At 41.5% G+C, this 23,316-nt stretch overlaps 1 protein-coding gene across 1 annotated transcript in view; it reads left to right on the top strand.

Moving 5' to 3' along the window:
* Positions 1–1,055: 1,055 nt before the first annotated feature.
* Positions 1,056–23,316, top strand: part of Htr2a (5-hydroxytryptamine receptor 2A) — a 60,008-nt gene continuing 37,747 nt past the window's right edge. Inside the window, exons 1-2 of the mRNA XM_048341368.1 lie at positions 1,056–2,503; positions 4,682–4,882. Of these exons, the coding sequence (XP_048197325.1) occupies positions 2,092–2,503; positions 4,682–4,882 (613 nt within the window). The 5' untranslated portion in view covers positions 1,056–2,091. The remainder of the gene's footprint in view (positions 2,504–4,681; positions 4,883–23,316) is intronic.

The raw sequence follows: 23,316 nt of genomic DNA, 5'->3' as shown, positions 1-23,316 counted from the left end.
TAGAAACCTGCTTAAGATTGTCATTCATTAGCTCTGAAAATCCCAACTCCTTCTCCACCACATGGAAACTTTTGAAGACTTCTGGGTGCTACTGTCTTTAAGTAGTGTGTTATGTATATGGATGTACATGTATATATGTTTGTATATGTGCAAATGCTATGTGTACCATATATACAGAGTATACACTCCAAATATATGTACCGCATATGTATTATAACTATCATTATATACCACATATACACATAAGTGTGTATATATGTACACCATTTATACACACATACCATATAAATTCCTAAGTGTAACAATTATGTAGTCATATATACACTACATATCCACATATATACCTATATACACATATGTGCACACATACTATATATATGCTCATAAGTGCAACAATGGTATATAGTTAAATATACATATATACCATATATATGATACACATATAGACACTCACCTCACCAATCCAACAATGATGTATATGTATAAATCTATTTCGTGGAATAAAAGAGTACTTAGCTTATCACTTACTGCTGCAGAGTCCCTGGCCACTCTGAGCCCCTATGTCCTGAGGCAGGAATTCCTCTTAGACTCACCACCCACCGCTGGTTTTGGATGGAAGCAGCTGGGAGCCTTGTGCCTACCACTCCCAGGACAAAGCCTTTTCCAGCCTTATTTTTTTAGGTTCTGGCTTCACCCTTCCCCTTCTCCCCACACCATCCTCTCTATGCAGCTCCCCTGCCTTGTCCCGAATGTATGACAAAGACCTTTGCTTCCATTTCCCTTGTCAAAGCCAAGGAAAACTTCCCAATGTTAACGTATGGCCAAAAGAAAAAGGGGAAAAAAAAAAAAAAGCCTGTTCAGCCCGCCCTCCCCAGCTGTTGCTACCTCGCAGTCTATGACACAGAAACCCAGGAAGGTCTGATGAAGTAAGTGAAAGGGAGCCATGCCTTTCCAGTGCAAAGCGGGAGCCCCGGGTGCCGGCAGCTCTTCCGACTCTCCCGTGCGGTCTGTGTGACTTTGACAGGAGCTCGTGAGTGATTTCTCAATGTGTGTCTGCCTGCGCCAGGACAGCGCTCGCTCGGGGAGGGAGGACCCAGCAGAGCGGTGACAGAGGCAGTCGGAGCCCGCACACATCTCCCAGCCCTGGAACTGGCTGGACTCTTGCATGCAGTTCTGGAAGTCAGCAAAACTGAAATCAAATTACGCTCCTATTATGCTACAAGCTCCAGGAGAAAAGATTCTGCATTGGCTGAATTATCACACAAGATGGAGCAAGTCACAGAATAAGACCAAGGGTGTTCTGGGTGGACTGTGGAGACGTGGAGACAGATGTAAGTTCTCTCATTGCTGTATTTGATTACTGTGTCATTGTCTCTCGTGTTGGCAATCATGTGTGACCCAGATGTAATCATTTCTATGAGAATTCTGTGGGGGACGGGAGTTGCCGACTAATCCTCAGGACTTTTTTTTTCTTTTTCCTTTCATTAATGAAGCAACAGAATCAAAGCAGAAATTCCTAGCAGCGGCAGCAATTCAGCCAAAGACTGACTGAGAATAGTAGCCCCAAGTACATTCAATTATTATGAGATTAACACTGCATGTGTTTTTAATTGACTTTCTGAATGTAGACAGCACACACGCCTGCTGTGTCGGATTGCATGCTATGTTAGCCGTGCTGTGGCTAAGCTAAAGTGATCAGCTCATCCAACCAGAGAGAGAACGAGATTCCATGGACTTACAAAACTTTTCTTCCTTAGCCAGGAGCACATTTGGCTCCCGGTTGCTTAAAAGTCTGCAGCCTCTATCTTAAAAGTTGATACTGCTTTTTTTTTTGCCTTTGTTTTTGGTGGGAAAAAAAATAGATACCCCCCACCACCACCAGTGGACTCTTACTAAAATTATGAAAGAAGAAATTCGAAAGCACTAAAGATAGTTCTTTAAGTATTGCTGTAATCCTGAGAGCAAAAGGACACCACATGAATACCAGCCTCACTATGACTGAAAGCCAAGGACAGAAAGATGAATGGTGAGCGAAGGCTCTAACTTGTTCATCTTCCGACACGTACATCTGCTACAAGTTCTAGCTTAGCCATGGATATTCTTTGTGAAGAAAATACTTCTCTGAGCTCAACTCTGAACTCCTTCATACAATTAAATGATGATCCCCAGCTCTACAATCATGGCTTTAATTCTGCAGAAGCCAACACTTCGGATACATTTAACTGGACCATAGATTGTGAAAATCGAACCAACCTTTCATGCGAAGGGTACCTCCCACCGTCGTGTTTCTCCATCTTTCACCTCCAGGAAAAGAACTGGTCTGCTTTATTGACCACCATAGTGATTATTCTGACCATTGCTGGAAACATACTCGTCATCATGGCAGTGTCCCTAGAGAAAAAGCTGCAGAATGCCACCAACTATTTCCTGATGTCACTTGCCATTGCTGATATGCTGCTGGGCTTCCTTGTCATGCCCGTGTCCATGCTAACCATCCTGTATGGTGAGTGGCATTTGTCTCCCAGCTGTGCCCGTAATAGTCCCTAAGCATGTGCATGCCTCTAGCTGATAAGAAGGGGCTGGAGGGGGGAGGGGAACAGTGGGCATTAAATTTGGTTTATAGAGGAAGATCTTCTCTACCACATCATGTTGCTTTGGCTTTAACTCTTAAACTAAAAAATCCAGACAACCAATTATCTGTGGATCCTCAGACCATTTTGTACTTCACAAAATATCTTCTGGGTAAAGAGATCGTGTAAAAGTTTCAGCTTTGAAAGAGAATGATTCCAAGTATCCCAGTCTAGCCATCCAAGAAATAACTTACCCAGCATTCAGGTCTCTTTTGATATTTGTTGTTGCTGTTGTTTTATATTCCTACTCCAATATTCCAGCCTCAGGACAAAAGAGTTTTCTCTTTGTTACATAGTTTTCAGCACTTCTAAAGGAGTGGTACAACCTTCCCAAATTATTTTGGAACATTTGCCGAGATCATGAGCAGTGAAGTGGGTTTAATGTTCAGATATTCACAGTCTCCATTAGAATCAATGGATTAGTCCACTTTTAATTGTTCCCCCTCCCCAAGAGAAGCAAATTTGGAAATGTGCCTGTGAATGATACCCTCGACTAAAAAAAAAAAAAATGCAAATAAATGCACAAACTCCTCCAGACTGGCAGGGAAGGAAGAGTGGAAAGCAAATGGGCAGAGATTAATCTTGCTTTCTTCACAACTGAGTTTGATAGAGTCAAATCTCTCCACAAGTCAGCAAACACTGGGAAGGCTTCATGGGGGAACTGAATGTGACTTTCCTTCCAAATGATGAGCAGTACAGTCCAGCTTCTCTCTAGACAGACAGCAAAGGAGAGAATATTGGGACTGCAAGCAATCAGGAGTCACCTAAGAGCTTAGAGACTGGTAATGGAGCTGCCTTTTAGAGGGGATTTTTCTGGCCAAGCCGTATAACCTTTCTGGCCTAGCCCTGAGGAGATTGATGGAGGAAAAGCAGACATCAGTTTGTTCAAGGTTGCTAAGGGCTCCCTGCAATGCCAGCCCTGCTTGACTATTCAACTGTCACCGCAGAATTATCCCATTCATTTCATTTATTTCCCAGGCACTGGGGAGGGGTTCTCCCATCCTAAGACACCCTTCCCCCAACCAGCCCTGTCCTAGGAGACACAAGGCAGCGTGGGGTGGGAGGGGTGACTGTGCAGAAACTCAAGGCAGCCAGAGGGGCGGCCAGTGCAGCAGGTCTCCCTGCCACCATGCGGGGTTCAAGGCTGCCCCCTTGCGGCCATTTGTCAGAGCGCAGCCGAGTGTCCCCTTCGCGCCCCCACCCCCACCCCCAGTCAGGTGCATCCTGCTTTGGACCCCAAGACCAACACCCCTATCTCTTCCAGGCCTCCAAGCGGCACAACTTATTTGTAAAAGGAAGTGGCCCACCCCCACCCCACCTTATCCCCAACCCCACCATGGAAATCCAGACCGAGGCCTGAAGCTGCCTCCTTCCAGAGGAAACCCCTTTAAAGGGCCAGCACTAGTTTGCAACAGGCAGAGCTGGGCATTCCTCCACAGGGCTGCTGAAAGAACACACACACACACACACACACACACACACACACACACACACACACACACATTTTCAGCTCCAGCTCTTTAATGCAAGTAGAAGGCTCTGTACAAAGTGGGTGTTGTACTGTACGCTTGCTTTGCCCAAACTCACCTTCCTATGGCAGCTGGGTAGAGAGTGCCCATTTGCAGATGGAGAGTCTGACCAGTTTTGCTAGCTAATTGGAGATAATAAAAGTTTCATCGTTTTGTCTACCCAGGCTGGTTGGAATCATGATCCTCCAATCTCAGCCTCCTCAGTAGCTATGATTACAGTCATGCACCAACAACACCTGGCTCTTCAGTCAATTTTTTGGAAAGAGAAAAAAGTTTTGCTAGGTATAGGGGGAAGAGAAAGAACTAAAGGTTTTGTTTTTTTAAAGCCACCTAAGTTCAACTCACTGGTACAATTCCACACACCACAAATGTTCAGACCTGGTACTCATCAACCATGCATTCATAGTGCAGGTGCCTGGGGCTCATTCAAATGTTGTAAATGTTTTATATTGACCCCAAGATAGAATTCGCCGTCCCGAGAAGCACAAGGCTGCTGTCTGATTCCCCACTTCTGCCTCGCAGGGTACAGGTGGCCTCTGCCCAGCAAGTTGTGCGCCGTGTGGATTTACCTGGATGTGCTCTTCTCTACCGCCTCCATCATGCACCTCTGTGCCATCTCCTTGGACCGTTACGTGGCCATCCAGAACCCCATCCACCACAGCCGCTTCAACTCCAGAACTAAGGCCTTCCTGAAAATCATCGCTGTGTGGACCATATCCGTAGGTAAGAAGGAACCCTTGTCGATAACATTGAAAATAGCAGCTCATGCTTTCTTGGGAGATTTGTGTTTTGTGACACTGAACCTTGACCTTCTGAATCGATTCCCTTCATTGTGGTGGTGGTTATTTTCAAGGTCTGTCTGTGCATTGTCCTTGCACATTTTCACTCAAGGCTGGTGCTCTACCACTTGAGCCAAGACTCTCTGTTTTGTATTTGGTGGTTAATTGAATATGAGAATCTCGTGGACTTTCTACCTGGACTGGCTTTGAACCAAGATCTTCAGATCTCTGCCTCCTGAATAGCTAGGATTACAGGTGTGCACCACTGGCATCCAAATTCAATCTATTCTTTTGTGTGTGGCAAGATATACTCAAGTCTAGTTATGATCAGATTTGCTTTAGAAAAGGAAAATCTGTTTATGGCAGTGGCTGACAACATGCGTTAGTATTGTTTTTGCACAGAATAAACATAGCAGTAAGAGCCAAAATGAGAAAAAAACTGTGATTTCTCTCACTTCCAAGTTTGCTACTCCAAATTCTGGGTCTCTCACTAACCTCGAGTTTTGTAATCAGTGGAGATCCAATCTTATACCAACATTTATTCTGATTCCCTTGTATTTAGTATATGGATATAGGTGCTCATGAAAGAGAACATAAGGTCTCAGGGATCTAGGGAAAGGTATCACATACAGAGGATGAGGATGGAGAAAAGTGCAGAACTTGTGTAGGGATCGGCATTCAAGCCTGTCTGGGGCTCTGGGCTTTCTGTTGTGACAGTACAATCCCCAAAGGATTTCAACACCTTTCCTCTAAAATAATTACATATAGGCAGGTATTATCCATAATGATTTTCTGTGGTACAGCTAACAGTCAAGAAAACCCAAGTAAAGGAAGTGAAAGGAGCTCCCAAGTCCACTGTATCTGCTAGCCCAGCAGGCTTGGTTTGTCACCAGTCTCTGAGATCTGTTGCCAGGTCTCAACACTTTCCACCACGTGGAAATACTGTATTCACTGAGCCCAAGAGTATAATATCTCCTTCCAGAAAAAGACTGTGGGATGTGATGGCAGGCTAAAACTCAAGTCCATGTGTGAGGCCAGCTTTGTTAAAATGAGAGCAGTCAATAATAGCAAACATAACCAGTATGGTGATACATGCCTACAATCCCAGCTTTGTAAGAGGCATAAGTAAAAGGATTGCCCCCTGAGGCCAGCTCTGGGGGATGAGGGTAGGGGAACATGCAAGATTCCTTAGGAAAAATAGGTAAAGCAAGAAGGGCTGGGGGGTATGGCCTGTTTAGCAAGCACAAGGATCTGAGTTCAAATCTAGGGCCACCAGGTGGTAAATAGCAAACACAACATGACATCATGCCTTTAGTCCCCACAGCTTCCATTCCTGCTAACCACAGGAACTATCATGCAACTGGCATAGGAAGTATCTCCAGATTGTAGATGAGGAAACCTGGATGCGAAAAAAAAAAAAAAAGTTGTGCTGGACACAGCTAGTTAGGCACAGAGGGAGCATGTGCTTTGTTACTGAGGAGAACAAAGACAAAAGTTATATACACATAGTTTCTAGGCCTTCGAAGTCCTAACAACTTTTCCACTGTGAACTTCATTGTCATTGGAGGTGGACAGGACAAGATCCTATTGTATTTGTTTGTTAAGGGAAGGAGTCCAATGACAGAGGTCTTGTGACGTGCTGGATCATGCCTCTCTCCACTTGTCCAGGCTACAACACTAAACTGCTAGCACTGAGCCCTGCTCTTCTTTCTGCCCCATGAAATCATTTTCCTGGAGAAATAATATTTTGCTCCAAGAAAATGCTGGGTCATTCTGGTCCCATGTAATTGATGGCTCCTTCTGCTATGAACAGGAGAGTAAATGCAAACAATTCTCCATCTCCACCACACATAAAATCCCCTGGAGAATCATCTGATATACTTGGTCCAAGGTAGAAACAAGTGATTCTAATAGACAGTCTGAACCACAGAGACCAATCATCAGAGAGGGAAATGTAATAAGCTAAAGAGAGCCAAGTACAATGCAAATGAAGCTCTTGGTAACGTTACTCCCACGTTTACGCCTGTAGACAGTTCCACTAATGAGATACATGAAACGTGGGAAGGCCAATCATGTTTTACCCTGGGCCACACCAACTCCCCTATTTTAATCAGGCATAGTCACAGAAGCACTAGTAAGAGCTACCAGTGTCTGACCACTCACTACAGACCCAGCAGGGTCCAGATCACCAGACAGCAAACCCATTGCAGAGGGCTAAATCACACAAGATGACATCGAATAAAACCAGGAGTCAATTCAGGCCATTCTGACTCCAAAGTTCATGCTTGAGCTACTTACCCAATAAGGCTAGTTTTGCCTCTGGCTCTGGCTGGCTATCACCCCAGAAAAGCAGACAGGTCAGAATGATGGGGGTGCTGGCCAAAGGTTATCATTCATCCATTGGGGGAGGGGGCGAGTTGTATCTGCTATGCCCTTGGCGGTGCATAAAGTTTTCCAAGCTGATGAATAAGGGATGTGGTGAAAGACCTGTCCCAGCTTTGTGTGACATGGCAGTGGGTGTCTGAATGGGGAGCAGGTGGGAAATGGAAAGAAAAAAAAGAAAAAAAAAAGTCCGTTCTACTGAGGAGCCTGAAGAGACTCAGTGCTGAATTTTTCTTCTAGTGTTTTTGTTTCTGTCTTGTTTCCTGTTTGGAGGATTTTGTCTTGGGTTTATTTTGTGTGTCTGTGTAGATCTTTAGTCTAACTGGAACTTTTAATTCTTTTTGTTTAAGTGAAGAATCACTGGGGAAATAAAATGGCTTGATTTTAAGGTATATAGTGTGATGTGGCACTTAAGTTTTGTGTTTCCCTTTTTCTCATGATAAATGTTACTTCACTCTGATTGTATGCATTTTTGGATTCTAGACAAAAGTAAGATGATGCAAATGGTACTTTTCTCTAGCTTAGCATTACCTCCTCAACTCATCCACATTGCCACAAAAGGCAGGGTTTCCTTCTTCCTTGAGGCTGTATCATGTGGAACTTATATTTAGATAGTTACAGATACTTGAACTTGAACTCAGAGCTTTATGCTCTCACTTGGCTTTCTTCCTCATGGCTAGTGCCCTATTATTTGAGTTATACGTCCAGCCCAGAATTTTGGTAGTTAATAAGAGATAGAGTTTCCTGGACTTCTATGCCCAGGCTGGCTTCAAACTTTGATCCTCTAGGCTTCAGCTTCATGCATAACTAGGATTACAGATATGAGCCATCAGCACCCCGCTTCTAACTTGTATGTGTAGGTGTGTTGGGAGTCAATGTGCATCCCGGTGCTTGAACTCAGGGCCTATGCACTATCCTGAGTTTCCTTCTGCTCAATGATAGTGCTCTACCATTTGAGCCACAGCTCCACTTCCAGCTTTTTGGTTAATTGAAGAGTCTCACAGACTTTCCTGCTCAGATTCAACCCATGATCCTCAGATCTCAGCTTCCTGAGTAGCTAGGATTACAGACATGAGCTACTGGTGCTCAGCATCTAACTTGATTTCCATTACCAGTAATGACAGCTTTTCTAAATACTTTTTGATATTGTCAGTTTTCCCCTTCCATTTCCTGATGTATAAATTTTGGAATAACAAACTGTACTTGCATTTGTAGAATATATTCACTAGTATTGGGTTTCAACAAATATTTCTGTTGGTTATTTTTTACAAGGTTTCTTCTAGCTTTGTTAAATGAACTTGAGAATTTTTATTTTCCCCCTTTAATTTGTAAGTGGGATCCCTATTCTTGAAAGGTTTTGCAGAACTTAAGTTCTAAACTTGATGATCCTAATACTTGGTAAAATGGTATGACCAGTCCATTTATATTCTATGCCTTAGGTTATCTATCAGCAGCATTCAAACGTCGCCTTTTACACTGACTTAATTATTAGGTATCAAATTGTATCTAATGATGCTTCTTGAACTAAATATCAACTCTTTCTGATACTTACATAGTTATATCCAATTTCTTTCAGTCATCCTTTTTCTGAATTATCTTATCCATCCTATTTTTTAAATTTTTATGTTTAAAATGCATTGTCTGTGAGTAGCATTGAAGTTTTACTTTGTTTTAATGTAGTCAGTCTCTGTCATGTGACAGGGGACAGGGGTTCAAACTCAGGGTCTACCACTTTCTAGGTAAGTCCTCTGCCCACCTGAGCCCTGCTTCCAGACCTTTTTTGCTTTAGAGTTGTCGTTTTTTCCCCCAGTATGCCCTTAGACCATTAACCTCCTACCCGTGCTTCCTGCATAGCTAGAATTACAGGTGTGAGCTAGCAGGCTGAGCCTATTGAGATGAGATCTTACTGACCTATTGCCCAGTCTGGCCTCAAATGGCTATCCTCCTAATCTGTCTCACAAGTAGCTGTTCTAGGCATGAGCTAGTCTTTGACTCGTTCTTTCAAAGTGACTGTCACTCAAATATATTTGAATTTAATTTTATTCTTTTACATTTTGTTTTCTGTTTTCCCAAACAAGAATTGTCAATACATCCATCCTCCCTTTTATTCGTCTGATAATCATCAATTCTTTTAACTTCTTGTGGTGGTTGCAATATAGCTAAATTGATTCCTTCAACACATCTGAAAAAATGTAGAAATGCCAGAACATTTAGACACCACTGACTCCCTGCTGTTTTGGTGCAACTTTTCCTATTTTCTAAATGTATAGTTGTAAAACACATAAGACATCATGATGGCTATTTAGTTTATACTTATTTCCCCACATATTGTTTTCTGTTTCTGTGATTGCTTCATTTGCATGCTTCTGTGCAGTGGCATATTTCTTATTCCTAAAGAACTTCCTTTAGACTATTATGGGGTTTTTTCTCAGCTTCAGTTGCTGTAAACATCTTTATTTTGCCTTCATCTTTGCAATATATTTACTCAGTACAGAATTCAAGTTTCAGGGTCCTCCTCGCTCCCCCCAGCACCTACTAGGTAAAATTTTAGACATTTCATACTCTATTTACTTCTTTAAATAATTGGGAGAAGTAAGCTACAGGCCAACAGTACCTCAGAGACCAGAAACCTCTTGTCACCCCTCCCTACATGACAACTTCCTTGTGTTTTAGCAATCTCATGTGATGTGCATAGGTGTGGGCTCCCTTTGGTTTTCTTTTGCACAGATTTATGCTGGTTTTGAAGTGTGTGGCTCAGGGCCTCTTTCTCTTGGAGAAATTCCTTGGTGGATTCCTCCTGCCCCAGCCTCTGCTACCCTCAAATTCCCAGACTCCAGTTCGTGTTTCTGAATGACTGCAGCCATTTCCTACCTTTCCATCCCTCCCTTTCTCTCTTCTTGCTTTAGTCTAGCTGATTTTGCTGACTTTTAGTCTTCTCATCAGCTACTTCCAAGCTACAGTGAAACCTACTGGATATACTCTCAAGTTCAGTGACTCTATTCTCAGTTCTAGTTTCTTTTTCCCCACTTGGGAGATTTCAATGTTCTGAAATAATTCTCTTTATTTTCATTGTTTCCTTAAATATTAATATCACAGGAATCTGGATGTCTGAATTCCCTGTGCAGTCCTATGTTCTGGGAGGTTTTTTTTTTTTTTTCTCCTCTTGATTCTGTCAGTGAGCGTGCCTAGAATTTTAACACTAAACCCTGTGTAAAAAAAAAATTAAAAATATAGACTAGAACAGACTAGTATGTGCTTTTCTGGCATTATCTTTCATCAGGGAGGAATCCATTCACTTTAAGTGACACACTCACTACAGGTCCCCTTAAGCTAACTGGAGGCAGAGTTGACTTTAAGCAGAGATTTGGGAGAATATTTTATTTCTAGTTTATCCCTATTCCTAACCGGTTCTCTTTCCTGATCCCAGATGTGTTCTCCATGATAAGATATCAGAACTGCATTTTTTTTATACTCCAGCACAGAGCCTACTGCACACTCTCCAGCTACCCAACCCCTCTCTGTCACCAACACACTGCGGTATAATGAGGAGGAAGGTGGCTTCCACCATCTTCAGATGCCCTTACTAGTCCGTGAGGTTCTGGATCAGCCAAATTTCCTCACACCTTGGATATCTTGGTTACCAAACAAATCTCCAACCCCTCGCAGCTGATTCTATTTTATTCAACACGAATGGGACCAAGCACTGTTATTTCCTTTCAATCTCTCCATTATATCTCTTCTCATTTCATTTCTTCATTTCTAATATTTTTATGTATCTCTGTTCCTTTTGCCTGATGGGTATTTTTGTTCATACATAATGATAGATGGGATTTCTTTATTTTTATTATTTTAAATGATGTGCAAAGGAGTTACAGTTGTATAAGTTGGGTAAAGAGTACATGTCACCTTTTCCCTTGCTCTCTCTGTTTTCCCCTTCATCCCCACACACAAGTTGTACAGTTCATTTTCCACATAGTATCTAGTGAATACCACTGCTGCATTTGATCACTCTTTTTTTTTCAAATTTTTATTATCAAACTGATGTACAGAGAGGTTACAGTTTCATACGTTAGGCATTGGATACATTTCTTGTACTGTTTGTTACCTTGATTTGATCACTCTTTGTTCCTCCATTTCTGTGCACTCCCTTACCCTCCCAAAGACAAATAAATGAACAAAAAAAGACAAAAAGAACACAAAAACAACAACAAAGAAAAAAAACTTGTTTCCATTTCTATTAATATTATTTTGTATTATCATATGCATGGGCATTATGTCTTTCTGTTCCTCTCCTAACTCCTTTAGTCTCACTGTGTATTTTAGATCTAGCTTCTACATAGAAAAGAAAGCATGTGGGCTGGGGAAATAGCCTAGTGGCAAGAGTGCCTGCCTCGGATACACGAGGCCCTAGGTTCGATTCCCCAGCACCACATATACAGAAAACGGCCAGAAGCGGCGCTGTGGCTCAAGTGGCAGAGTGGTAGCCTTGAGCAGGAAGAAGCCAGGGACAGTGCTCAGGCCCTGAGTCCAGGGCCCAGGACTGCCCAAAAAAAAAAAAAAAAAAAAAGAAAGCATGTGCCTTTTGTCTCTCTGAACTTGGCTTACCGCACTGAATATGATTTGTTCTAAGTCTATCCATTTCTCTGTAAATGACATAGTATTATTCTTTCTAATAGTTTTATAAAATTCCATTGTGTATAGGTACCACAGTTTTTGGATCCACTCATCTGTTACAGGGCATCTTGGCTGTTTCTATAATTTGTCTGTTGTGAATAATATAGCAACAAACATTGACATACACGTGTCTTTATGGTATCCTGACTTGTGATGTTCAGGGTAGATGCTCAGGAGTGGTATGGCTGTGTTGTAGGGAAAATCTATGTTTAGTTTTTTGAGGAACCTCCAGAGTGCTGTCTAGAGTAGTTGTACCAGTTTACATTCCCACCATCAATGAAGTGAGTTTCTTAGAGATAACAAATGGTTAGATTTAGATTGTTGATCCAATCTGCTGCTCTACATCTTTTGGCTGGCGAGTTGAGTCCATTTATGTTTAACATTCCTATAGAGAAATGTCATGTTTCCTGACATGTCATTACTTTCCCATAATTTGCTTCTTTCTTCTTCTTGTGTTTATTAAGATAGTCTTCTAGTGCTTTTTATTTAATGCTGTGTTTCCTCGACTTTGATTGTTCAGAGTGTATGTTTCCCTTTAGCATCCTTTGTTGTACTGATTTCGTGTTCATGAGTTCCTTTAGTTTTTCTCAGGAAAGGTTTTAATTTTGCCATCAATTGTGAACACTAGCTTCACTGGGTATACCAGTTTGCACTGGCAATTGTTGTCATTCAGAGTTTGAATTATACCACTCCAGGCTCTCCTTGTATTCAGAGTTTGTGTGGAGAAATCTGCAGTCATTGTAATTCTGTTGTGATAAAGTTCCCTCTTTGAGATAGATGGGCTTTATTCAACAAAAGTCTGGCAGTCGCTGCTTTGTGATACTGAGCTATAGCCTTCCCACACTTACGCTGACAATCTACATGATTTGTTTTGTTTCTATCCTTTTGTCTGATGCTCATCTCTGTGGATCACCATCTTCCCGGGACCACACCCATCTCCACATTGCTGCCCTCCCATTGTCTTCTCCACACTTCACATGGAGTTTAAATTTCTACTGGGCTTTTCCATTTTTCTCTTGGTTGAAGCACCATCCCAAATAAGTACAACTCTAGTATTTCTACTAACATACCTAAATAATGATCTCACTAAATTAAGTCTGTCATCCACCGTGAGTCACAGTTCACAGGGTTTTGTGATTTTTAAACAATGAAGGTGGGCATCTCTTAAAGCATCAAAACAGGCAGAAACTCTAAAGAAATATTTAGGAAGAGCCAATTCCATGAAAAATAACTTGTTTGATGTGGTTAAATATAAGAAGGTTCAAAAGGAAAAAATATTTGTAATGCATATGGATCAAAGAGCAAGAGTTGGTTTGTTTTAACATGCAAAAATGGGAAGGGAGGACAAGGGTTGTTCATGTCTGTAATCTTAGCCACTCAGTTAAGAGGTACACACAGGAGGACTGCAATACAAGGCAAACTCAAGACAAAAAAAAAATGCCAAAAGAAACACCATGCTAGCCATGCATGGGATTTCATATTTATAATCTCAGCTATGTGGTAGCCATGTGGTAGGAAGAATGTGATCCAAGACCAACCAATGGGGGGGGGGAAGACCCTCTCCAAAAAATAACTAAAGCAGAAAAGGACAGAGAGGCTGCCTCAAGTTGTAGAGCACCTGCTAGTGAGTGGAAGGCTCTGAGCCCAAATTCTAGTACCACCAAAATAAAGGAGAGACAGAGACAGAGACAGAGACAGAGAGACAGAGAGAGAATGCAAGAAGAAAAGAAAACAGATAAACCAAATGAATAGGCAATTCACAGAATCGTAATTGGAAATGGGCACAAGGCTCATGACAAAATGCTCAGCCTCTTTATCAGCATAACAACAGAATTTAAAGTATACTATACCATCTTTCATCCATCAGACTGGCAGAAGAAGATTGAGTCAAAAGGTGTGTGCATAACAGGGACCTCCCCTCCAGTCTACTTCTACAAGTGTAAATTGTTTCCTTCTGGAAAATCTAGTCATAGCTATTGAAATTTGACCTCATAATCCCACTTAAGATTATCCTTCTTATAGAAAAACAAAAGTATACATAAATCTCCAATGTTTGAAATGGTGGGAAATCGAAAACACAGGTTATGGTTGGATATATTCATTTTATCAAAGTTGCAGAGTGATTTGGAACTTGAGAATCATTGAGTTGGAGCTGGCACCAGTAGCTTACACCTAGATTCCCACAAAGCTGGGCTCTGGAGGAACGAGATGAGAATCAAGCCCAGGAAGAAAAGCCTGAAAGACACACACAACACACTCACAAGTCAACAAAGGTTTGCTGGAGGCAACTGACCTCCAGAATTTACTAGAATCTAACAAATGGTGTGAGTTGGGCAACCACATCATAGGATACTCAGATTTCCTAATATTTACTGCAGCTTTCCCCCTGGTTACTGCTAATGTGGTCATGGTCATTGTTGAGGCTTTTTTCTATTTGTGAGAACATGAGTACAGTTTGAAATGCTCTGGGTTTTCCAACTGTGAGCGTCTCTGCATGTGGGAAGGATGGTGAAAGAACGAGGCCTTAGATGCAGAGCAAATCCTGGGACACTCTGTGAACTTCACAAACAGAATTCCTATGATGGGAGGTCATCAAGACTTGACAGTGATCTGTGCGATAAGGAGACCTTTCCTCTTGAGGACTGCTTGGCTAATGTCACGTGCAAGAACAGGGAACTGAGGCTACTTTCTTTGCTGGCTGCCTTTAACGAAAGTATGCATTCATTACACAGGAAAAGGAAATAGGATTGTGTTTGCCCTGTCCCACACTGACAGGCAAGCAAGATCCCATTTCAAATGCTTTGCTCAGGAAGGTTTTTAGTTCAGAAAGAACATTTGCTGCTTGTGAAGTAATGTGGGCCTAAGGGGAAACTACATTTCCCCCTTCAAGGCTAAGCATGACCATGCATTGTCTGCATTGCTGCTTTTGTAATAGAGGAAAAGGCACATGGTGTCCCATTTATTCTCTGAGCCCTCATCCTTACAGGCTGTGACTACACGCTCAGAATCCTAAAATGAAAGCCCAGGTGCCCAAATACCCAGATCCAACCTCTTCCTTTAGTCTGGGTCAAATGGCTACCTTCCCATCTTGCAGGAAGGAATTCTGAGGGGCAGTGAAAATACATTTGACTGTAATTTTAATTCATATTTATTTATAAGCAAACTTATGTCTTGTTTTCTATAGTTGGGTATCTATGATTTTTACTGTAGCATTTAGAGATATAAAGAGAAAAAAAAACTAAACCAGAGGTCATATCCACTAAAAGCTGTGTGATCTTGTACAACATACTGAATCTCTCTGGGCCCTGAGTTCTTGGCAATAAAATAGACATAATAACAGGACTTATAATATGAACTTATTTTACAGCTTACGTGGTAAATAGAATGTCTACCATGCGATGATCGTTATGTAAGACTGAGCTTATTAGAACTCTTGTCCATAAGCTTGTTTTTTGTTGTTGTTGTTTTTTTTATTCTAACTGGTAAATTTTGGGGAGATTACTCTTAGCAAAATTTATTTGCGTATTCTTAATTTTGACTTTCACTTCTCATGGCATTCTTTCCACATGGTTTGCTTTTTACATAATTTCATTTATAAATGTTCTTTTTCCCCTCATGTCTTCTGATTTGTGAGTGATTATGTTAAAATGGCATTTCTGCTGCTGAGTTACAGATGCTTCTCAGATTGTTTGTATAGTTTTGGTTTCTACCCTGAACTCTGTGAGCCACTTAAAACTCAACCTGCGATCTCATTTTCATTTGTTCTTGATTTTTACACAGATATCTGTGGCTTGAACTCAGGACCTCACACTCCCACTTGGCTTACTTGCATGGCTGTTGCTGAGCCATGCCTCCAGCTGTTTGATGGGAAATGGAGTCTCAAAGACTTTTCTGCTCAGGATGGCTTTGAATCTTGATCTAGCTCTCAGCTTCCTGAGTTGTTAGGAATACAGGTGTGAGACACTAGCATTCAGCTTTCATTTTTCTTTCCATGCATAGCCACCTACCTTCCTCACTGCATTTATTTTATATACCACTCTGTGTCTACTGAGTTCCCATATGTATTTCAACATCTCCCTAGATTTTTTTTTTTGTTTGTTTGTTTGGTTTTTTGTTTTTGGTTTTGGGTTTGTTTGGGTTTTTTTTTGTTTTTTTGGGTTTTTTTTTGGCCAGTCCTGGGGCTTGGACTCAGGGCCTGAGCACCGTCCCTGGCCTCCTTCTGCTCAAGGCTAGCACTCTGCCACTTGAGCCACAGCGCCACTTCTGGCCATTTTCTGTATATGTGGTGTTGGGGAATCGAACCCAGGGCCTCATGTATATGAGGCAGGCACTCTTGCCACTAGGCCATATCCCCAGCCCCTCCCTAGATTTTTTTTTCCTATATTGATCAGCCTGCTCTCACCGTAACCCACTTCTAGTGACTAAGGAATTGTATTATTGTCTCAGGTCCAGTCCTTCACTCTTCTTTATATCAGCCTGTTCCTAACCACTTACCTTTAATTATTTATGCATTTTAGAAATCAACTTCTATTTATTTAGAGTTTTATGCAACTTCATAGACTCAATTTTCTAGAGCTTTGGCTGACATATTTCCATCCTTTTGCAGACATGGTCTTCTGTTTTATTATGTGTTTGTTTTCTTCCCAAATTTGAATTCTATGTGGGGTAAATTGAATTTATAGCAACAAATTAAACTACATAAAATCTTAGGTTGAAAAATCAACAATTTAGGTTAAGGAGAAATGTTAGTATATATTATATACATAACATTTATATGTATACATATATCTATGTATATACATATGTATAGATGTTTATATATAGATGTATATATAGCATATATAGTTTATATGCACATATGTGTCCTATATAATGTATGTGATGTATAGTGTATAATATATAGTATGTGTATATATACTGTATATATTTACACTATATTTATACTATATATACAGTATTATAGACAATGTGTAGAGAATATATAGTATATAGTATATATACATGTGTGCATATATAGTATATACTATATGTAATACATAGTATATAGTTTAATATATGGTATACAGTATTTTATGTATAGTATATATATTGTTAAATATATATTATATTACTGATATAGTACATATAGTATAATATATCTTATGTATAACAGTATATGCTTAATATATTATACTATATATTATATACTGTATACATTATTTTTCCTAACATATTATTTGAAAAATATACCTAAAAAATAAACTGATTGCTATGGCCCCAAACCAGATGGTGTTCTTATCTGCCTTTATATTTGCCCTTACCACCTGATTCAAAATGTATCGGGTTAGATGTGGTATGCATGCCTGTAATCCAAGGTACTCAGAAGGCAGAAAGCAGAAAGATCTTGAGTTTGAGGCCAGCACAGAGACCTTATCTCATAAACAAAAGGACGGGGGTATGACTCAAGTGAGAGACGCTTGTCTAGCAAGCCTGAGGCTGAGTTCGACTCCATTAGAGATTCTTGCTTCTGTGCCTCCTGGGTCTCAGCCCAACTTCCTCATGAGGATGAATCAGCCTAGGAAATTGATGACAGATACTCTCCAAGTGGCCAGGAGGGGAGTGACCATTCTGCCTCTGGTCTCTGGAGAGCACATGGTGTGTTAGAATCATCTCTCAGGATACAAAGGGAAACTGGAGAAGAATCAGCCTAATTCTCTTTTCTCAGCTTCTCATTTCATTTTCTCTCCTGGGATAAAGAAGTGGATTGCCTTTTTGTTGTTTTTGGCCCTCACACCTTATTTATATGATCCTCCCTGGAGGATCCCAGGAGCAGGGACGCTCACAGCCACACTGAGAGAGCGGCCATCCAGTGGGGCATGGCCAGCCTTCTGTCACTGCCCTGAAACAAAAGACTCAGCAGGTTCACCCCATCTTCTGTCCCTTGAATGCAGTGACCTTCCCTATGTGCTCTGGTCCTGAGTACAGGACATCTTGCCTGACCAATTATTCTTATCTTGGAAACACAGTATGGCAAAAGGCATCCCAAAGAGACTATGCTTTTGAAGGACATGTCCTAGGCTGTCCTGTAGGACACATTCATGAGTAAGAAGCCATTTAATGCCTGGGTAAGCTCAGAGCCTGCCAGCATGGCAGCTGCCCTCTCTGCAAGACAGCCTCTAGCAGCCACTGTGGGACCATGTGCTCAAGAGGACAGCATACCACATATACTCCATGGGCCCTGGCAGCTGGTGAGAACATGTAAGCAATGATCATGTAAGATGAAAACATGATTCAACCAATAATCCTAGCTACTCAGGGGGCTGAGATCTGAGGACCCTGGTTTTTGAAGCCAGTCCATGAGAGTCATCTCCAAGTAACCAGCACAAAAAAGCCAGAAGTAGAGGTATGACTCAAGTGCTAGCATGCTAGCCTTGTGCTAAATGAGAGCACCAGGCCCCAAGTTCAAGTCCCAGTATGAACACCAAAATTAATTAGCTAATTTAATTAAAAGTTTTAAAAAATGAGATGTTTTCCCTTCTCATCAGCTGGGTTAGCCTGGCTTGTGGACTGTGAATTCCGTTGTTCCTTTACTTATCATTCTTCCTCAGAGCAGAGGGACAGGGTCAGTAGGTTTTAGAAGTCGAAGAAAGCCATCTACCTGCTGCCCCTTCATGCCCAGCCCCAGCCCTAGGGCTGCATCTGAAGCTTGTAGGCCTGCTAGTTCCACTTTCTCCAAATCTGAGTCTCTTCTGGGTTAAAAGGCATAAAGAACTAGGGAAGGTCATCTGATCTGTCAGTTATCACCCTGTGACCTAGTGCTCTGCTCTTATGTCAGCCTCAGGAATTCCAGCTGCTCACGGCTCCGCTGAGCAGCCATCACTGTATGTGCACTCACAGACCCTAGACCACTAGATATGGGCCCAGCTCAACCAGCTAGCAGCATGTTCCTGCAGCTTCCAGCCTCACCTGCCCTGTATCCTCACTACCAGGTCTTTGATTTGTCCCTGTATCTACATTTTGTTTATTTCCTCTTAGTTCAGTTCTGTTTGAGGCAGTGTCTCACTATGTAGCCCATACTGGCCTTGAACTCATGATCTTCCTACCTTCGTCTTCCAAATGCTGGATTATAGGGGTCCACATCACATTCAGCTTCAAATCTTTTTTTTTCTATTGCATTCTTCTTTGCAACTACAGATGTTCACTCTCTAGCTAGATGCCTTGGTCTCCTCAAACATGAATCCACTATGTACAATTCCTACTCCCTGTCTATTTCTACTTCCCAGTGTTCTTCCATACTTTGCATCCACCTTCTGACGTTCTCAAAAGAATCAGCTCCTCTCTAGCTTTCAACTTAGGCTTATGTTCCCCAAGACTCTACCAGTGATTTTTTTTTTACTTATTTATGCTTCAACATATCATCACCTCCTTATGGCTCTTCTTAAGGTCACCAAAAGCCTTTTTATAGTAACAATAAGCTCAGTCCTACAACTGAGCACATACCCCTCCAAAACAACTAAGTCGGCATACCAAAGAGACATCTACACGGTGTGCATTCACCTAAACTCCCAGCAGTCAGGAAATAGGAGCAGCCTAAGTGTCTGTCAGCTGATGAATGGATAAAGACAATGTACTACACATCAACCATGGACTGACTACTCATCAACCATATCAGAAAGATCCAGTCCTGTCATTTGAAACAATTTGAATGGAAACTGGCACCCAAAGACAAGTACTGCCCGATCTCATGTGTGAAATGTTTAAAAAATAAACATTTTTTTTAATTTTTATTGTCAGACTGATAAACAGAGCAGTTACAGTTTCATATGTTAGGCATTGGATACATTTCTTGTACTGTTTTTTTAAGGAGTTGATCTAATACAAATTGGAGGATGGAAGAGGAGAGTGAGAAAGGAAGGGAAGGGCTCATCAGTGCAAGTTAGAACTAGGTAGGAGCAAGAAGTCCCACTGTGCTAGTCCACCACAGGGTGGCAATAATCAGCATTCACTGTACATTTTAAGGGTTAGAAGATGGTAGACGTATCACCAGGAAGAAATAATAGGTTTGTGACGATAGATCAATTTAACCTGATTTAAACAGTAGACAATGTGTATATGCATAGAAACATTACATGGCTCCCCATAAATATACACAATTATGTTTTCCTGGATCTGTTCAGAAGAAATTTTATTTAAAAAAAAATCAGTACTTTTCCCCACATTCATGGATCACTTACAGTGGAGGTGGAGCTTAAACCTTCAAAATGGCATTTCCTAGTCTCTCAGCTGCACAGGTATTACCTTGGTGAGTTACAAACCTGTTAATGAGTCAGGAAAGGCAATAGAGTCAAGTTACAGGCAGTTACATTCTCAATGTGAATCCAAGCGTCAACAAGCTTAGGCGGCTGAAAACCCAGAGTGAGGTGACCCTTTGCCCTTCCTGTTGCTCCAGCCCAGCTCAGGTCACTAGGGTCACCTTGAGTCATGCTGCTCTGCTTTCCTGCAGGGCCGAAGCAGGAGACAAACATCACCAGAGCAAATGGCCCTGCAATGTCAGCCCTTCCAGGATGCCCCTGGGTTCTCCCACCTGGATCTGCTTTAACTCTGTGTGTGCAATTCAAGCCATTCTGCAAAAACCCCTGATGGCACTGGCTGCGGTCTTTTTCTCCCATGTGTCTCAGTGCTTTTAAGGGGTTTCTCCCTAAGCCAAGTCCCAGCAGCTGTCCCTTGCCCAGGGATCCTTGAAATACCAGGGAAAGGACACTTCTATTTCTTTGTGAAGGTTATAATGTGTCCTGATTTCTGTTTGTAATCATTACATGGGATTTTAGGGGGTTAGGATGGCCAGGCTTTGATATCATGCAGAGAGAGATACACTTACACAGAGAGAGGGAGAGACTAGGTACACCTTGATTTCTTAGCTACTAGCCCTCTGTTATGCATTTCTTCAGTTCTGTTTGTTAGTCTCTCTTCTAAAGTCTCCTTCCTCAGTTTCTCCCACCCTCCCCACCCCTGATCTCTCTGTACCTTTTGCAGGCTCATTTTTTTGCTTCCTAAACTGGTGGTAGTATCCTTTGGAGACCCACTTAACTTTTCACTCCTGATTCCCCTGGCTTTGACTGAATCCTCTCCACTCCCATGGATTCACTCACTAGCTGAACTGCTACCTTGGCTTCCAGTGCCCCCCAGAGCATCAGACTCCTACCTTGCCTTCCTGCTTGGTACCTGTAGCTGGAAGTCAGTCAGGAACCTCTCTGACAAGATCAGAAGCTGTACTTCCTGTCTATGCACTACTTTTTCCAAAAATCTCTCAGAAAATAGCACAAGTACCCACTCAGCCATTGGACATCCAGCCTGCCCTCCTCATCCCACACCCACACGCTGGCCTAATCCTTGTGTTTTTACTTGCTTCCTGTGTCCTCTTCATTCAGCCTCACAGGTCCCAACTTACATCTGGCATCTTTCATTTTCTACCTTGCCACTGAAATCAACCCATAAAATTCAGGTTTCATGAGACTGCTTTCAGGCTTGAAACAGGACTGCTTCTCTCTAACCATTATAGTGTAGTTCCTTAAATGAATCCCCATAAACACAGGCCTTGCAGGAACTTCAGTCACATCTCCTCAGGATTTGCCTCAACTTCTGTCCTTCCAGCTACAACGAATTGCCTGTTATTCCATGTCATTTCTCTCTTCTGTTGTCGTGTGTGTGTGTGTGTGTGTGTGTGTGTGTGTGTGTGTGTGTTTACTTGCTTGAACTCAAGGCCTCACAATCTTACTTAGCTTTTTCACTCACGGTTGGCTTTCTACTCCTTGAGCCACACCTCCAGTTTCCTATATTCTGTTATAAATCTTCTGTTAGAAATACTTTCCAGCCCTTTGCTTAGCTAATGCCTAATTTTTTTTGTCACTTCCTTCCCTAGAAAGCTTCTTTTCTCCCTTTTCTCTAAGAAGTATGCTTCTTGCTTATGTCCCTCCACAACCCTTCAATCCATCTTTTCTCATATGCAATTTATATGTTAATAGTCTATTTATTCCTACACAAGGTAACTGGTTTCCAGAGAATAAGGAACGGAAAACAAAACAAAAACATTACATAGTTTGCAAAAAATGCCAATGTAGGCATGGGTACAAAATTTGATTTTTGGACTCTAACACTGAAGACCTCTTTAAAATAAATCTTGTTCCCTTATGCTGTTACAAAAAAAAACTATTTTAGACTACTTCACCATACTTGAGATAAGATATTTATTAAAAATGTTTCTACTCAGTGGTAACCATGTTGTAACTATTATATATGCTAAATCATGGGAGTTGTAAGGAAAAGTTGTGTGATGAGAGTTGCTGTTCTCACAACAGCTGGTGAGCCTTCAGTTGAGATTTTAATTTTTTTTTTAGAAAGCATTTGAGAATCAACCTTTTCTAAGCTGAGCTCTCATATATCAGAATCCAGGGTACCATCTCAGAACACTTTCTTTAAATTGGGGCTGGGATGTAGCTCAGTGGCAAAGCACTTGCCTAGCAAGTGGAACATCCTGACTCAATCCATAGCAACAAAAGAGAAATCCCTTGGGAAATACTTATAAGAAGTAGTGCAGCATTTCTTATTCCCATCTCACTAGTCTCTTAGATAGGACCTCACGGTACAGCTGTGCTGGTTAATGGAATGCATAAAGTCCAAGCATCAAATTTGTAAGCTTAGGTTATTTTTCTTTTTCCTTTCTCCAGGAATGGTCACACTGTAGGAACTTGACTTTACATGTATCCAATTCCAATAAACTCAAAAATTTTGTGCCAGTGTTAGGGCTTGAACTTGGACCTGGACGTTGCCCATTAGCTTTTTCACTCAAATTTGGCACTTCATTACTGTTACTCCACTCCCAGATTAAAAAAAAAATTATTGTGAAGGGGATGTACAGAGGGGTTAGAGTTACATAAGTCAGGTAATGAGTACATTTCCTTTGGAACAGTGTCACCCCCTCCCTCATTCTCTCCCAGTTTTTTTTAGACCTCCACTTCCAGCTTTTTGCTGGTTAAATGCAGATAAAGATCTCATGGACTTTTCTGCCTAGGCTGGCCTTGAACCACAATCCTCATATCTCAACTTCTTGGGTGGCTAAGATTACAAGAATGAGTCAGTAGCACCCAACAATTTATTTAGTTTTAATGTAGGTAATACTTATTTTCCAAGCCCATTCACCTGCATGGGATTTGCCTTCCTAGAGGAGAATCTCCTCCGAGGGCCTATTAAATAGCCACAAGGGGCCAGAGGCATGGCCAGCATGTGGATAAACAAAGACTGAATGCATACAAAGCATCTCAGATTTCATGTTCTCATGGACTTTTT

This window comes from Perognathus longimembris, chromosome 3 (genome assembly GCF_023159225.1).
Source record: "Perognathus longimembris pacificus isolate PPM17 chromosome 3, ASM2315922v1, whole genome shotgun sequence".
Classification (NCBI taxonomy): domain Eukaryota; kingdom Metazoa; phylum Chordata; class Mammalia; order Rodentia; family Heteromyidae; genus Perognathus; species Perognathus longimembris.
Note: the sequence above shows the minus strand (reverse complement) of the source record. Positions and strands in the feature narration are given on the sequence as shown.